This window comes from Centropristis striata, chromosome 1 (assembly GCF_030273125.1).
Source record: "Centropristis striata isolate RG_2023a ecotype Rhode Island chromosome 1, C.striata_1.0, whole genome shotgun sequence".
NCBI classification, from domain to species: Eukaryota; Metazoa; Chordata; class Actinopteri; order Perciformes; family Serranidae; genus Centropristis; species Centropristis striata.
In genome coordinates this window covers 1,904,697-1,923,759 of record NC_081517.1, presented here as the reverse complement: position 1 = coordinate 1,923,759, position 19,063 = coordinate 1,904,697, and the positions used below count along the sequence as shown (strand labels likewise).

Genomic DNA, 19,063 nt, shown 5'->3' with positions numbered 1-19,063 from the left:
CATTTTAAGGAATACAAATGAAGCTTAAAAAATACACAAACTGCAAACATTTAATAAGCAGGATATTTTAAAAAAAACACTCAAAATTCATTGAATACAAAATAAAACATCATAACATCACATCACATCATAAAAATAAAGATAAAAATTACATTCATATGCATAAACTCAAACATTTATAAATGACTGGAGAGGAGACGGTGCCATAGGAAGGTTAAAAAAGGAGCTTTGCAGCAACAACTGCACTTCTTATTTCTTATCCCTATAGATCATGTAACTGTGACATTTCATCAGTGCTTTAACTTTTTACTCTCCAACCAGCTGAGGTCTGCCGTAGCAAGGCTTTATTTTTAAGTGCAAGTCTGTGGATATTAATCAGGCCTTTAATCAGTTTGTGTGCAGGTTTTGGGACCCTTCCAGTGGTCCAGGAGGACCCTCTTCGATGAGTGGCGAGCGGCCTCTGCGGGGGGTTCTCTGGCGTCTCAGCATTGTGGCGTGTTGCTTCACCAGGAAACGCTTATCTGTGCTGCTCTGTGAGGGGAAACACACACAAAAAGCTATAGTCACAGCATGCACACAGATAAAACGACTAGAAAAGCATAACACACTAATAGAGCAGTAAAGAAGCAGTAAAGGATTCCCTTGCAACAACCAAATTAGCTTGGTGTTACTCTTATGTTTCTCTGTGGCTAATTACATATGTAAGTTGTTTGAAGACATGTGACTTACCATAACCAGCATGTCTTTCAGTCTCTCAATGGCCTTCTGATTGGCTCGTCCCCGTGACAGATATGAGGTCAAGACGATACTGAGGAATGAAGTCCAACAGGTCACGTGAAAGAACAGTATGTCATTGCTACTTTTACATATGCAGTTTCAGTTCTCCCAAAGGTTAAAACAATCTTGAAGTAAATGATTGATTTCCCTGAAACTGGAAAAGCTCATCACACTGACACTATAGAGCAGTTTTAGCAGTGCTGGAAGAAGTATTCAGATCTCTTACTTCAGTAAATGTACTAATACCACACTGCAGAATGACTCCACTACAAGTTAAAGTCCTGCATTCAAAACTTACTGCAGTAAAAGTACAAAAGTATCAGCATCAAAATGTACTTAACCAATAAGAACCCAGACCTATTTATCCTGAAAGGAAAATTATGGGGGATCTACCACAGAGCCAGTGGACCACATAGAACACATTTATGTTTTAAAAAAACAAAAAAATACTTCCCCGAAATATCAAAGATCTGTGATGTGACATATACATTACATTGGGCATGTATGGTATTTATGTTTATGATATTTCTTATTTTAAATTTTAAAAAATAGACAAATTTTCTGCTTACAGAAACACAAATTTGCCTTTTTCTTTGCATCTCCACAACATTTATCAAAATTGTCACATTAATAGTGCTGTTTAATAATAAATTATTTTCCAGATTTGTTTTTAAGTAACAAAATAAGAAAAAATCCATAATAAATAAAAACAGAGCTGCCTTTTTGTTTGCATTTCCATAACATATATATATATATCATACTTGTGACACGGGTGTCACCATGGGTTCTTATGGGTTAAAGTATCAAAAGTTCCTCTTCCAACAATACCTAACGTATATATATATATATATATATATATATAAATGCTCTTCTTCTTTTCTTCTTTAACATATATCACTCCTGTAGCAATGACAGTTAGCTCTTAAAGTTCTGTACTTACTTGATTCCTATGGTCTATGTCTAGCACCATCAGGTTGAATGCACTTATTGTAAGTCGCTTTGGACAAAAGCGTCTGCTAAATGACATGTAATGTAATGTAAAAAAAAAGTAAAAGTACTCGTGATGCAGAATGGACCCACTAAGATGGTTATTTATATGCTAAATATATTATTATATTATAATTATTGATCCATTTATGTAAGCAGTGTTTTAATTTTCTAAAGGTAGAGCTCATTTTAACTACTTAATATACTGTTGTGTGCTTTAATTAAAAGAAAATATGCATAATCACTTTAAATGTATTATGTTTTTATGTTAAATCTCCTGAAAAGTAACGAAAGCTGTCAGCTAAATGTAGTGGAGTAAAAAGTACAATATTTGCCTCAAAATTAACCCTTGTGCCTCCCTCAAATTTACTACCTCTAACCACCCTCGTGGACAAAAACGTCCACGCACAGTAAAACTGCTATAACATAAAAATACATCAATTTTTTTTTCAATTTTTTTTTCCATAAATCTCTTAAACAACTTCAGACTTGTTCAAAACTATCAAACATTAAATAATTTTCAAAAGTTTAACCCTTTATATGCCAGTTTATAAATTCAAAATTTTCCATAATTTCTTCCAAAAAAACACAAAAAATGATTTTTTTTCCATAAAATAAATAGTAAGAAGCTGGCATTTTGGTGGTGATTAGAGTCTTGGATATGTCAAAGATTAGCAACAAAATTGATTTGATTGCATTAGTATTTTTTATGTAGTGCCAAATACTCTAATACTATAGTACTTGAGTAAATGTACTTAGTTGAGTTGTTGCATGCTTACATTTCAGCTAGTATGAGTGGGAGGGCGAAGGCCTCGGAGGACAGGTAGCGCAGCGTGCTCTGAGCCGGTTTAGGGAGACTCTCCACACACACTCCTGTCACGTTAAACACCGTTTCTCTGTTTCCAAACGGACCACAGTTGGACCTGAAGGAACACAGTGGAGAAATGAGCAGCAGAGAAAAGTAACACATATAAATGGGATATTTGCTTCTGTCAAAATTGTTTTTATATTAACAATTAAAAACTAAAGGAACAAATAGGGTGCATTGAAAATAATACTAGTGCATGTGAAGAGCATGTTCCCTGCAGGACAACAAATTAATAAAAAAAGTACATTGTTTCTTTTAGCAGCAAGCAAAAAGGCCAATACCAGGAGATGGCTCAAGAAATGAGGACTGGATCAACATTATACAAGACATCTACAAAACTATTTGGAATAAGTTATACTGTGAAGAAAGGCTGATAAAAACAGTGGAAATATTTAATCAAATTAAGGAGATGAACTAAATGATCCCAACACTAACACTCACATGCATACACACACACACACACACACACACACAGATTCATGAACACGCATACATGCACCACCGCTTATTTTCTCATTAGTCTACTGTCTATTTTAGTAAATCTTAGTTGTTTTTTTTTGTGTTGTTAGTTTGTTGTTTATTCCTTTTCTTAGAGATCCTCATTTGGGGAATACCAGTTTACCTTGTATATATGTTTGTCTGTTTACCCTATGTTTTGTTATTTACTTTCTGAATATATACCTTGAAAAAAAAGGGGGAAAAATGCAAGGTACAATATTGTAAAGAAAACAAAATGACTCATTATGTTTGTGAAAGTAAGAAGCCTTGCAATAAAGTATTTTTTTTAAAAAGACATCTGTATGAATGGTGGCCATTCATTTGGTTGGACCGGTGTAGTGACATACGTGTCTGTGTCTTGGTGGTAGAGGTTGAAGCCCAGAGTGACTGCAGCCATGACCAGACCCAGCAGCAACATGAAGTGGAATAAAACGGAAGAACTGGAGGCTCGGAACATCCTCTGCTCCGCAACACAGCACCGCAGGACCGAGAACTGGAGACAGACAGAGAGAGAGATTTATTTTTATTTTATTTTTTTTATTTTATTTTATTTTATTTATTTTTTATTTATTTTTTATTTATTTTTTATTTTTATTTTTATTTATATTGTTTTTATTTTTATTTTTTTTATATTCTATTCTATTCTATTCTATTCTATTCTATTTTTTTATTATTTTTTTTGCTGGGACAGTTAGATTGTATGAATTATATATTGATTGTAAATATTGTTCAATGATTGTAAATATTGCTTTCTTTTATTGTTATTAGTTTTTCTTTTCTTTTGAAATGAATAATAGAATTATAATAATTTATTGTAAATATTGCTTTCCTTATCTTGTTATCTTTTTTTCTGATGCTTGCTTTGGCAATATATACATTGTTACATCATGCCAATAACTCAACTCAACTCAACTCAACTTTATTTGTAAAGCACTTTAAAACAACCACAGCCGCAACAAAGTGCTGTACATAAACAAACAGGAAATAAACACTAAAATAAATAGATTCATTGCTTTTTAAAAGACAATTTAAAAAACAATAGATTAGCTTCATTTAGCTAATAAGATTAGCTTCATTTTGTGCACGTGTGCGCTGCCTAGGAAGTAATTGTTACAATACTATACTAATAATAAAGCCAATGGAATTGAATTGAATTGAAAGAGACAGACAGACAGAGAGAGATGCAGTGGTGAAATAAGCATTCAGATCTCTTACTTAAGTAAAAGTACTAATAGCACAGTGTGAAATGACTCCACTACAAGAGACACAAAGAGAGGTAGTTATGTGCAACAGATGGTTTGTAAGAACCTTTTTGATGTAGAAGGTGGCCATCAGTGTGATGGTTCCTATGAGGGGCAGCAGGGGGCAGTAGTAGACTCCCACCCAGCACACGGTCTGACTGTACACCAGGTCCAACACGTTGAAGGGGATCAGGAAGTGCTGTTTCCCAGACAACCGGGCCAGCAGGGAGGAGGGGTACGTCTCGTGCAGAAGCCTGTCAGACACAGAAAACCATCACAAACTTCACAGGATCACAGTCTTTCCTTGGAGTCACCAAACTGTAGGTCTTACACTCAGTGGCGGTTCTACACAGGGGCCTCCAGGGGCCACTGCCCCTGTGAAGAAGCCTTTGGCCCCTGCTGTGGCCCCTGTGTCAAATTAATAATAAAATAATTAATTTATAATGATGAACGACGGAAAGATTTTTACTTATTGTTCAAACAAAATCTCACCCACACTGTAAAAAAAGATAAACAATAGCTACTCAATAAAATTGAGGCAACAGATTGCACGCAATATTATTAATTAAAACTATGTTGCAAGTTGAGTTAATAACAACTTAACAGGAAGTGCCTGTCAATTAAAAACAGACTAAACAGACAAAATAAGTAGATTCTATCTCAAACATTTTTACATTAAAGTTACTTAAACAACTGCCTCAAAATCAAGGACGCATATATATTTAATACATTTTATCAAATAGCCTATATTAAGCAAAATGAAATGACTACAGAATAATTTATTACAGTGCACACAAAAAGGAACCCAGAATGTGAACATTGTATAATAGTTAAATTGTGCAATAAAAGCTTGTATATAAATAACAAAAAAGATCATTCTCACTATACTGCACTTTTAAAATGAAAAATTGTGCACAAAATGAGAAATGTCATTGTCGTACAAAAACAATTGTTACTGTTAGTAATTCTCATTGTTTCAATCAATGTATTTGTATCTTCCAAATATACTTAACCCATAAGAACCCACGGTGATACCTGTGTAACAAACACTTTAAATCTTCTTGAACAGGGGTCTCAAACTCAAATTATCTGGGGGCTGCTGGAGGCAGTATCAAAATGACCAAAATTACAAAAAAAAAGACACAAAATTACAAAAAAAAAAAAAATTACTTAAAAAAGACACACAATTACTAAAAAAGGACGCAAAATTACTGAAAAAAACACTAAATTACTTCAAAAAAGACACAAAAAAGACACAAAATCACCAAAAAAGACACAAAATGAGAAGACAGAATAACCAAAAAAAACCCCCACAACAGACACAAAATGACACAAAATGACCAACAAAAGACACAAAATAACTAAAAAAGACACAACAACAGACACAAAATGACACAAATGACCAAAAAAAACACAAAATGACTTACAAAGACACGAAAATGATTCAAAAATGCACAAAATAGCCCAAGACTAGTTAAGGTGAAGCATAAAGCTGAATATGGGAGATTCTAGAAAATTGAAAGTGTTTGTTACATGGGTGTCACCCTGGGTTCTTATGGGTTAAATGAGATTTTTAAAAAAAGCTAAAATTAAGGTTTTGAATGCTTAAATATCATCTTTGCCGTTTTTTTAATGTGCCCCTCTGATTAAACACTGGCCCCTGCTTAGCCCCCACAGTGAAATTGGTCTAGAACCGCCACTGCTTAGCCCCCACAGTAAAATTAGAACCGCCACTGCTTACACTCAAGAGACACTTCAAACGCATTGATCTTCACATTCAAACCACATTGTGACTAAGAACCAGAGAGGCTGTTAAAAGCCAAACAAACCCACTTCCTGGGGTAGTTCAACAGAAAGGCGCTGCAGAAAGTGGCGAGGAAGTTGAAGATGCACAGCTTGTACATCTCTCTGCCAAACATGTTCTCCCTGCAGTGGAAAGGAGTCTGTAAAGAAACACACAGATGAAAATGGGGTTAACCCTCCTGTCATGTTTGGTTCCATTCTCAGGAACAGCAATAATGTTTGTGGGTCAATTTGACCCAGGGCCTGTTTAATTATCCAAAAGTGTCAGAAAGTACAAAAAAATCCCAATAAACATTGTTTATATTTAGTAAATAACTCCAATACTAAATATTCCAATCAATATTTAGAGCAATGTTGTTCTTTACCTCTCACAGATCACGGTTCAATGAGGATAATTCACTGGTTTTCATTTAAAAAATGTTAAAACTTTGGTAACACTTTACAATAACCATCTAAGTGATGTTTATAGATGGTTTATAAACCAATTATTATTAACCATTTACAAAATTCTATACATATTTAGTCTTTAAATGTTTTCAAGCAATTTCTTAAAGGCATAAGAATCATTTTGAAATCATTTACATACTTAATATGGTGTTAAAAATGTTATAATGACTGTAAAGCTATTAATAAAGTAATAATTATGTTTGTTTATGGTAAAGTAATCTATTTGGCATTTATAAATTATAGTTCTACATTATTACATTTTCTATTCACCATTCTAAATGGCCTATATGCGGTTTATAAATGATGATTAAACATTAATAAACTATCTGTTTACCATTTATAAATGGTCTATTTACCATCTATAAATGATAGTTATTGTAAAGTGTTACCAAAACGTTTTGTTTATGAACATTGGAAATACCTACATATAAAATACAATAGTTTTCCATAAAATTGATTTTTAATATTTTTACTTTTACATTTAATTTTTTTTTTTTTATAAAAAAATATTTTAAACTAATTTTTTAAAAGATTTTTTGAACTTTGAAATGGGTCAGTTTGACCCATAACATAACAGGAGGGCTAAGATAAGAGCGCACTTACAGGAAAACCCCAGCCGGGACCCTCTGTTTTCAATAAAATGAATTGTCCCCATAAGTCACTTACACACACACACACACACTACCTGACATCACATATTAGTCTGTAGGATCATGAAACGTAATTGTCACTCACGTGCTGATATTCTGCTTTGAAGATGAAGAATAAGTAGATCCCCAGTGAGGCCAGCTTCAAGAAGATGCTCCTGAAAAGACAGACAGGGTGAAGTAATGCAGGTGCGTGTGTGTGCATGTGTGTGTGTGTGTGTGTGTGCGTGTGTGTGTGCAATAGAGGTGTGCCATATCGTATCGTTCACGATTATACCGTATATAAATAAAACATAGAAGAACCCTTATTTTTCTTTTACAATAATTAATTAAAATAGGCAATGATAAGATCAGTGTATATGATGGAATAGTGGCATTAGAATGTGTGAGAGGCTCCAAATTTGGGCTTTTATAAAAAAAATAATTCTCTAGTCCAGACAGTCTGGCTGCTCCAAGTCCTGGTGGAAAACCCTGTTGACTGTGAAGAATGTTAAGTGAGGTGTTTGCTCACATTTAGCTCTCAAAATTGATGAGATTGATCACATTTTACTATAAAATGTACAAAATTTTCTCCCCCTCGGACCCTCTAGATGGTTATTTTTATTATTTGCTAATACTCAAGAGTCAAGAGTACATTTTTTTGTATTTAGCAACTGTGTAAATTTGCAATTTACACTACATTTAGATTTATGATTTATTTTTATTTTGTTGTACGATTTTTATTCCTTTATACAGACTAAAAAAAATATTTTTCTATATATTTTTCAGTATTTTGTAATATTGTCAAGTATATATCGTTATCGCAAAAATTCTCTGAAATATCGTGATAATCTTTTAAGGCTTGTTTAATACCTTGTTGATGTTATACATGTATTTTTTCTATTATCAGTTTATTACTTTCTAATAACTATTAAATTTTAGGTGGAGGCTTTAAATAAGCCCATCTGGGTTTTCTGCCTCCCCCTGCACTTTATATTAAAAAAATAAATAAATAAATAAAAAATAAAAAAAGGCCATATGGCCCAGCCCTATTGTGCAATATGTTATCCTGGGTTTGCACCTTACCTCATCAGCGTGGCATTGACCTGCATGGTGAAGGAGTAGTCTTCAAAAGAGGAGATCTTGCGGAAGATGTGAGGGAGGAGCAGGTTGACGAAGGTGATGGTGATGGGAGGAAGGTACTGGAGGAGCAGGCTGACCAACCAGTGGTGCTCACTCTGAAAACAGTCAGAGGCGTCAGATGTAAAACTCCAGCACAATGTTGTAACGAAGCCATTCAGCATTAAAGTCTTACCTCGATTTGTGACGCTATGGTGGCGAAGTAGATGAGGTAGAAGGCTCCACCCAGCTGACTCAGAACCAGCAGGTTGAGGAAAAGCCTGAGCAGGTAGAGACGCACCTTCTGACCCAGGGTCCTCTGAGCCTCACGCAGGGAAAAACTCTGCTCCTCCAGGAACAGCTGAGGACCACCAGGATAGAGAACATGTCCTGAATGTACTCGACTATTCTACTCCTTAACCCTCTGGAGTCCAGGAAACAACCGGCACATTACTTCTTCAAATAAAAAAAATAAAAATAAAGCAACGTCGAGCCTTCAGCCATCAGCTTCCCTCTAAATTTCTGGCTTGAAACTCCATACCAGATTTTTTTTTGATGATATTCGGCCAAGAAAAACTGGTGATTATGTCAAATATATTTAGTATAAAAATATAGAACTAGATATTATCCTCATTTTACCTGTTATATGTTATATTTGCAACTTGTGTTCATTTTTGCAACATATACATTTCTGTGTGTGAAACATAATTTTCAAGATCAGATTTTATGATTTCCTTTGTTTCTTTTCAGTTCAAAATGTTGATCAAGTAAGTCAAAGTTAAAAATTAATTATCAGGACATATAGGTGAGGTTGCACTGAAAAAACTGATAACATGGCATGGTGAAGATATTTTAACAGATTTTTCAAGGGACATAATAAGCCCAAGAGTTCAGAGGGTTAAAGAATTGTCACTAGCACTTATTATGCACTAATGGCTCTTATTGCACTATTCCTTGATTGTTCCCCTTTCTTTCTGTAAGTCGCTTTGGATAAAAGCGTCTACTAAATGTAAATGTAAATGTGAATGCATGTGACTGGATATGTGTCCAATATGCTGGTTGCCCTGGTTTGGGAGGTCTTAAGATTCAAAGATTTGAACACAATAAATATGGGAGAATTTGGACCAACATACATTACTGGTCAAAAGTTTTAGAACACACCAACTTTTCCAGAATTTAATTTAAAATTATGCAGTTTAATGTCTCAGTGTACTCTGAAATTAATGCACATTTGCAACATTTAAAATTCTTTATTGAGCATGATAGTGTTTTGAAAGTAAAAAAAAAGATTCAAAATCACATTTTATGTTGGACTAAAGGACTAAAAAAAGACACAAAATTACCAAAAAGACACAAAATGACAAAAAAAGACACAAAATGACACACAAAGACATGAAAAGAATTCAAAAATGGACAAAATAGCCAAAGACTCCATAGAGTTAAGTTGTTAACCCATTTCTTGTTCCCTGAAAAAGGCCTACTTGTATAATTCTGAAATGTACATTATTTTTCAGTTTTGGTTAAGCTTACCTTTTTTTATTTACCTCTGGCAGTTCACCACTTACCTTTGGACCCTTTCAAGCTGTTCATTTGACTTGAACTGCTTGAATTTCAATAAAAAACTGGAAAAATTGGGGTGTTCTAAAACTTTTGACCGGTAGTGTATACAGCCAAAATAGCACAAAGGTTTGAAAGATTCACTGTCTACTCTGGAAATGTACTGACATGTGGTCAAAATGTTATCATGCATGCAGGTAACATGTTTGCATCCACTCACCTTGAGGTCATTCCTGATGAAGCTGTGTTTGAGAGCAGCTGCTCCAGGCTCCTGGATGGTGAAGTCCCAGCCACAGAAGATCTTATAGCTCACGTTCATACTGTAGCGCTTCCCAAGCATCCAGGTGTGCTTGTAGCCAACTGTTGTTCTATCAGAGAAGTTTTCAAATTTAATACAGGCTTGACATCAATATATGCATTAACATTGGCTAATGTTAGTAGCTAATGTTAGCTTGTTTGTAGAGCAAAGCATGGTGGCCAACATGCAGGCATTTAACAGGGGTTTGAATCATGTTACAGTGTCTTGCAGAAGTATTCATTCAGAAAAGACGCAGATTTACGAGAAAAAAGTGTGAAAAAAGCAACTTTTCCCCCCAGATTCACCACTTTAAATCTCATAAATCTGCGCATTTTTTTCTCGTAGATTTGCCACTTTAATCTCTTAAACTTTTTTCTCAAAATATTATTTTCGTATGTTTTTTTTTTAACACATTCTAGCAGTATGTAATATCCTCCAATATTCTCTAGGGTTGAAATTTGGAATTTGCAAGTATTTCAATGAGTGTCCTATTAAGGGTTAAAGTGGTGAATCTGGGAGAAAAAAGTTGATTTTTTTCCCACTTTTTTCTCGTAAATCTGCAACTTTTTTCATGCAGATTTGCCACTTTAATCTAGTAAATTTGTAACTTTTTTTCTCGAAATATTACCTGAAGTCACCAAATATAGTTCTATATTAGATAAAGGGTTCAGGACGTATTTGAGATGTGATTGTATGGATAAGTACAGCACTGACTGCTTGCGCTACCTAAAAGCACTTGTTTCTTGACTTCATCTTTGCTTGTGTTGTATTAACTCTCAATTGTACGTTGCTTTGGATAAAAGCATCTGCTAAATGACATTGCAGAACTGTATTGTGGTAGAGTAGGTGACAGCCTGGACTTTTCCCACTAGCACATTTAAAGATTGTGTGAAAGCTGTTAGTAGCTAATGTTAGCTTGTTTGTAGAGCAAAGCATGGTGAGCAACATGCAGGCATTTAACAGGGGTTTAAATCATGTTACAGTGGCTTGCAAAAGTATTCATCCCCCTTGGATGTTTCACCCTTTTGTTGCTTTTACACATGAAATCATAGTCGATATAATTTGGCCTTTTTAAAAAGAATTTGCAGAAAAACCCTCTCCTGACTTATACTTTTCAATGATCTTTTCTCTGAGTTGCTAGAAGTGTTCTTTTGTCTTCATGGTACAATTGTAGCAGAATAGTGATGAACCAGAGACTGGACCTCCCAGACACATGGTTTTTTATACTACGATCACTTGACACACATCAAATGCACTCAAGTGATCTCCATTTCACTAACTGAGACTCGAACTAGCTGCAACTTTGTTGAATTAGTTCAGTTACTTTAAAGGGGATGAATACTTATGCAATCTTTTATTTTACCGTAAATATTTTGAATTAATAGATGCTATTTTGTAAAAATCTGTTTTCACTTTGATATTAAAGAGGGTTTTTTTTTTTGCAAATTCTTTTTAAAAAGGCCAAATTATATCGACCATGATTTCATGTGTAAAAGCAACAAAAGGGTGAAACACCCAGGGGGGATGAATACTTTTGCATGTCACTGTACATGTCAGTGACATTTACCTGTCACCATGTACCTGAGTTTAAAAAAGGAAAATAGGATTTTTAAAAAAGCTGTATTTCTTTCAGTCGCTTTTTAAAACAAACAACCTGAGGTGCACTGCAAAAAAGCCAACTTGTATTTTTTGGCCTAAAACAGTGATTTAAGTTGGTAAAACTTGGAAATATAAATTATTGACATTTAGGGCAATAATGTAAGTTAGCACAACAAAGGAAGCCAGTTGTCTGCTCAAAAACAAGTTGGTGAGTTGTTGTTACTTATATCTTTAAGTTGGGGTTCACAACAAGGGACAATAGTTCTGATAACTCTTATTTCTTTGTTGGGAAATGCGGGAAAAAGGTGAAATTCTGTCATTAGCGAAAGCTAGCGGCTAACTGATGCTAGCTGCGCTGCTTGTTACAGCTACAAGAGTAGCCATTAGCGTATCAATGCTAACTCAACATTGTGGTCAAAACATTAGGAGACAGTTATTACAATGTAAGATTATAAGTTAGTACAACTTACAGTTGAGTTGACAAAAATCTGAATTCAGAGTTGAGCAAACTCAAAAACAAAACTTAAAATATTTAGTTTAATTGTCCAACTTAAAATTTTATCGAAGTTTGTTGCCTTGAAATGTTGAGTTCAACCAACTTTTCTTTTTTTGCAGTGTGGGTGGTGCTCATGGAAACATTACTTTAGTCCACAGGGACCGCTAAATAAAGAAGAAGTTCCCCTTTTAGTTGCTTTAAAATGTATAAATTTGCATAACTTTTTGTTCTTTTGCAGTTAACGGACCTACGGACCACCATGATGAGACTGAGGAAGAAGATGGTGAAGATCCCAGCGAGGTACAGCAGAGGTGTGTTCAAGCACTGCAGGTTCAGGAGACCCCGAGTATAGAAGCCATAGAAGACCGGAGAACGATCCAGGTAACCCTGTACAAATGAAGCGTTAGATTATAGGAAACCTATAGAATTGTAGAAAACATACAGTAGACCAGTTATTCTCAACCTTTTTGAGTCGCGACCCCCAATTTAACATGCATGTTGTCTGTGACCCCCGCTCACTGAACAGAATCTCACAGTTCAGATCATACAAACTCAGTTGATACGACGAATTTTGGACAAATAATGAAGCAGACAACAACTAAAACATCTCTCTGACCAAAATGACCAGAGATTACATAAAAATTAAGCAAAAAAGGACTCAAATTGACCACAAAAAGACACAAATTGACCAAAAAAGACACAAAATGACCAAAAAGGCTAAAACACATGAACACTTTAACACAGTGGAGACAGAGCTGACTTCCAAAATGATTTGGCGACCCCCAGAAATCATCTCGCGACCCCAATTGGGGTCCCTACCCCAAGGTTGAGAATAGCTGCAGTAGACAAGCAAACGAAGCCTTACCGACCCCAGGAAGAAATCCAAAACAGAGTCATTGCCTCTAAACTCAAAAGTTTCTGCGAAAAACAACAGAGAACACAGCAGTGGTTAAACAGAAGTCTATATTGAGTTGTGGTTAATTTACTGTAGTCTGTCATTACAGCTGACTCACCACTGCCCATGCTCCCCCTGCCATAATATGCCGTAGGCCCCAGAATGAAACCGCCGATAAGAGCACAGTGAAGTAGGTTCAAGTAAACCAGATATCTGAGGAAAACAAAGTAAGCCTTCACGCCAACTCCAAACCTGCCTGGAACACATTAGGGAATTGAGTTTGAGTTGAGTTTATTTATTTAAAACAGGGACAATACATATTAATGAACATATACGTGTAAATATGCAAGATTATAGCCAACAGCTAATTTCCATCTTTAGTCCCTTTGGCAGGTTGATGTCAATACCATAACCATAACAATAAAATCAATAAAACATCGATAACAAGTTGGCAGTTGGCCTTCATGGCCAGAATGAGCAGGAGGAGAGAAAACGTGTCCTTGAGCACAATAGAACAGAAAAGAAAAAGAGAAGCAAGAACAATGAAAAGTATAGTGGATCATGGAACATACAGGCCAGGGGTCAGGGGTCAGGGGTCAGGGGTCAGGGGACCAAACGTATTTCACTAGTGTTAAACGCTATGTTTATTATATCAAAGGGTTGATTAAAGTGCAGAGTGCTGAAGTGTTAAAGTGTTAGGTGCGTAATTATATTGCAGAGTTACCCGATTGCACAGTAAATATAAAGTGCTATTTTAAATGCACAATAATCAATACACATTACATTTATTAAATACCAGCAATGGTAATTTTATGATATTGGGAGTACCCATTTTTAAGAATATAAAGTGCATCTTGCCTTGCACGTAGCCCTAATACCTAAAAAGTAAATAAATATATAATAAATAGCGAAGATATTAATAGGGAAGAGGGAGTATAGTAATCATAATAAATCAGTGATGTTTATGTATGTACTCAGTAGAAGTTGCGGATGGTACCCCAACAATTAACTAACATTAAAACTAATATACAAGTTTAGGCACAGTTGTGACAACAGTGTTGTTCTGCCAATAGCCAAGCTTTAAGATGTTTGCTAAAAGAGGATTTCAGTTGTGCAACAACTTGTGTTTTTGGGTGAAATCATCTAGTCAGGGTCATTTACTGGAAACCAACAGGTCCTTATAATGGATTTCAGGCCTTTCTTATACCTTCGATGGTGTGGAGAGTGTGTCGCCATGGCAACAGGTGTGATAGAGCTCCTCCCATCTGCTCCCAAACCCGTTTCCTGTTTGTGCTCTGGCTCCGACTCCAGGACTCCCAAAAACCAATGTTGCTGATTTGCATCTTCCTCCTTTCCCTAATGAGCAGCATAGATATGATATTACATGAATGTTTTTTTTTATCTTAACATGTTAAAGCCCAAGCATGAAATTACTGTCAAAATAAAATATGAGTAAATTTTTTTAAAAACAAAAATTCCCCTGATGGCGTCTTAGGCCCTTTTCAGACCTGACATAACATGCGTCTTGGGTGATCTGATCACAAGTGAACTGTTCTTAGTACAAACCAAAGATTAACATTAACCCTTTATCAGGCAAAGAACTATATTTGGTAACTTCAGGTAATATTTTGAGAAAAAAGTTGCAAATTTACTAGATTAAAGTGGCAAATCTACAAGAAAAAAAAGCTGCAGATTTAAGAGATTTAACTTGGCAAATCTGTGCGAAAAAAGTCGCAGATTTACGAGAAAAAAGTGGGAAAGAAGCAGCTTTTTCCCCCCAGATTCAACACTTTAAATCTCATAAATCTTCGCATTTTTTTCTCATAGATTTGCCACTTTAATCTCGTAAACTTTTTTCTCAAAATATTATTTTCGTATGTTTTTTTTTTACACATTCTGGCAGTATGTAATATCCTCCAATATTCTCTAGGGTTGAAATTTGGAATTTGCAAGTATTTCAATGAGTGTCCTATTAAGGGTTAAAGTGGTGAATCTGGGAGAAAAAAGTTGCTTTTTCGCCCTTTTTTCTAGTAAATCTGCGACTTTTTTCGCGCAGATTTGCCACTTTAAATCTCTTAAATCTATGACTTTTGTTCTTGTAGATTTGCCACTTTAATCAAGTAAATTTGCAACTTTTTTTCTCGAAATATTACCTGAAGTCACCAAATATAGTTCTATATTAGATAAAGGGTTAAGGACGTATTTGAGATGTGATTGTATCGATAAGTACAGCACTGACTGCTTGCGCTACCTAAAAGCACTTGTTTCTTGACTTCATCTTTGCTTGTGTTGTATTAACTCTCAATTGTACGTTGCTTTGGATAAAAGCATCTGCTAAATGACATTGCAGAACTGTATTGTGGTAGAGTAGGTGACAGCCTGGACTTTCCCCACTAGCACATTTAAAGATTGTGTGAAAGCTCTCCAAACTGAAACAAAGCTACGGTATGGCTAACGTTAGCAGCTAATGTTAGCTTGTTTGTAGAGCAAAGCATGGTGACCAACATGCAGGCATTTAACAGGGGTTTGAATCATGTTACAGCGCCTTGCAGAAGTATTCATCCCCCTTGGATGTTTCACCCTTTTGTTGCTTTTACACATGAAATCATGGTCGATATAATTTGGCCTTTTTAAAAAGAGTTTGCAAAAAAACCCTCTGACCCTCCTGACTTATACTTTTCAATGATCTTTTCTCTGAGTTGTTCTTTTGTCTTCATGGTACAATTGTAGCAGAATAGTGATGTATCAGAGACTGGACCTCCCAGACACAAATGTTTTTTTATACTACAATCACTTGACACCAAGGCCACTTTGATGCACGGGCTTACCTGGGCTGAAGCCCAGGGGCCTCCCAAGTTAAAGGGCCTCCCATGTTCAGGTTCACGATGAGCTGAAAAGGTCACATTGTTTTGTAACTTGTCAGGTTTTCTGTCAATCACTCTAATCGCACGTTACGTCACGCAATGTAACGTAACTTACGTGGCTGCTGATTGATCTAAATTAGGAGTGAGTGTTGCTGTTCTAATGATTATGCTGTTGTTATTAAGTTAATAAGTTATTATCAATGTTTGTGCAGACAGGTGATGGATGGTGATATTTTTCATAATATTGTTTAAAATCATCCTTTCACACATTTTGGTTTTATTATCACCATAAGTTGCTGTGTGTGGTTGTTAAATAAAGTGTCTTGTGTTTATTCTCAAGTGGGCTCAGTGATATGTTAATAACAATATTATTGTGTTTTCTGACTCAAAGAGGGAAAACTCACTGTTGTATGTCTCGAAAGAAACGAATGCATTTTGTGATGTAGATTACCTAGATATCACACTTTTTTTTAAATGAGACTCTATAAATCGAGGGGATGGGGGGCCTACAAATCTCTCAGCCCCGGGGACTAACATTAGGTTAAGGTGGCCCTGCTTGACACACATCTAATGCACTCAAGTGATCTCCATTTCATTTCACATTTACAGATAGTGTGGCAGCTCTCCCACCTGGCTCCTCTCTTCCCCTGAATACACACGACCAGGTTCCTGAGCGGCTGATTGGACGTCTTGTCTCTGGACAGGGGGCCATGGCTGACCCTCTCCCCCGGCTCGGGGTCCCCCTGTCTGTCCTGCTCGGGCCGGCTGGCCTGGATGCTGGGCAGCTGGTCAAATATCTCCGTCTGATAGTACTCACAGGAGTCAGACGACACAGACGACTGAGTGCTCTCCTCTGTGGTGAGTTGGACACACAGAGATTGATTACAGTGCATGTTTACTTAGAGCAGTAGACACAAAATGACCAAAAAAGACACAAAATGACCAAAAAAAGACACAAAATGACCAAAAAAGACACAAAATGACCCCAAAAAGAAACGAAATTACCAAAAAAGACACAAAATGACTAAAAAAGACACAAAATGACCAAAAAAAGGAAACAAATTGACCAAAAAAGACACAAATTGACCACAAAATGATCAAAAAGGGACACAAAATGACCAAAAAAGACACAAAATAACTAAAAAAAACCCCACAAAATGACCAAAAAAAGTAATTTTCTGTTGCTTGATTAATTGATTATTTACTAATGATTTCAGCTGGTGTATTTTCTTTTGTTTGGTTTATACTTACATACACTGTATTTTTACAAATCTGAAATGATGAGCCATATGTACACCAGTCCAGAGGGGATGATAATAATAAAATGATAACAACAGTATTATTTTCCACATAAGTATGTACTGTATGTATTTAATTTTCAAATTTGCACCCCACTGTACAGCAGACAATATCAAAATATTATTTCCAGTTTAAAAATTTGCTGTATGAACAATGTAACCTTTGCCTTACACATTTTCTGTTTCCATTATATGCAACATAAGGATGTTCTTGTAAAAAAAGGTGTTCAAATTCATAAATCATGCAAGTACATAGCAAAAACTGTCTAAAGTATTAAAATAAAACCCTTCAAGAAATATTTGTATGATGTAATGCTGTTGATTTAAAACTTTACATCATACGTTTGAAGCACAGAAACAGTTTTGAACAAGCAAGATGTCGTCTCTTTCACACACATAAACACAGCAAACACACACACACATTTGTATTATTATTTTTCTGTTACCTGACAGGAGTCTCATGAAGTTGACATTATTGTGCTCCTCCATTGTCCTCCTCTTCTTCCTCTTCAATAAAAGCAGCAATCCACTTGCTTTATATAAAACACAAGTCAACAAACATCTCCACCAAGGCTGCAGCTTCAGAAAAAAGTTACTTCCGCAATCTGAATGGAAATATCTTGCTTTGCACCCCACCGCAACATGCAGTGAAGCAGCTGATCTGGAGTTATTGTTGTACCTCAAGTCCTGTTGGTGCCGCTCACTATCTGGCAGGTGGAGTAGATGGTAAATCTGTCCTCAAATAGACTGAGAGGCACTTTGACTGGATTTGACAGCTCTCAGGAAATCACATGACAGGATGCAAAAACAGGCGTTGCATTTGTGGCTAAAAATATTGCAAATAATTTCACAACAAAACAAGAAATGGCCATACGTACACACTGTACTGAGAAGGGATCAGAAAATAAGGAAGTGAGGTTGAACTCATTTAATTTTCTACTGTTAATGTACTACCAAGTAATTCATAATTAATCATCATCTGCCCTTTTTCCACTGTAAACCATTATGCGTATGAGATGATGTAGCTGAAAGGCTTTTTCACCCACTCACACCACCACAGAGACTTCTGAGGCTTCCACTCAGAATCATTTACCAAGAAATATGAGACCGGGCGTCATTTCTTATGACCTTTTCCGACATGCTTAGTTTCAATTCTACTGATGCATTTAACTCTACATTGTTCACTTTGTGTGTCTGGATCAGAAAAACTTCTCACACTATCACAACCCAGAACATAGACAGACACATCAGGTTTTACTTTTTTTTTTTTTTTTAAAAACATGTTTTTATTAAACTTTTTCTTGCAAAGCGGAAGCGACAGAGAGTACAGAAAAAAATAAAAAATAATAATAAAATAATATAAATTAAAAAATCAAAAAAATAAAAATAGGGGCAATCAGGGAGACCAAAGGAGACAATATAATATATACTCAAGTTTGATAGCTTATCACTCTATAACTCTGCATCTTTTTCCCAGGCCAAGTCCAGGTTTTACTTTAAGTTCAAAAGAAAAGTCTCTTTCGTTAGTAAAACACCAATTTGTGTGTTTTAGATTAAATATGGATGGCTCTATTCCGGATGTGTTTAAAAACAACTCACTTAGTATCTCAAAATAGTAAAAAAATAAAATAAATGTCTAAAAATTAATCACAGTATGATTAAGTTAATTAAGTGTCTCATTTTGAGATAC

The 19,063-nt window shown here is 35.4% G+C and overlaps 1 protein-coding gene across 1 annotated transcript; it reads right to left on the bottom strand.

Annotated features, from left to right (window-relative positions):
- Positions 1–75: 75 nt before the first annotated feature.
- tmc8 (transmembrane channel-like 8) lies at positions 76–17,862 on the bottom strand. Its single transcript, XM_059327986.1, has 16 exons — positions 17,820–17,862; positions 16,706–16,928; positions 14,419–14,567; positions 13,330–13,467; positions 13,182–13,234; positions 12,564–12,703; positions 10,144–10,291; positions 8,563–8,727; positions 8,334–8,485; positions 7,357–7,426; positions 6,205–6,314; positions 4,439–4,625; positions 3,478–3,623; positions 2,544–2,687; positions 730–808; positions 76–531 (listed from the first exon to the last, which is right to left on the bottom strand). Exons 1-16 carry the CDS (start codon positions 17,860–17,862, stop codon positions 388–390), a joined length of 2,091 nt encoding a protein of 696 aa, XP_059183969.1. The 3' UTR covers positions 76–387.
- Positions 17,863–19,063: the final 1,201 nt, after the last annotated feature.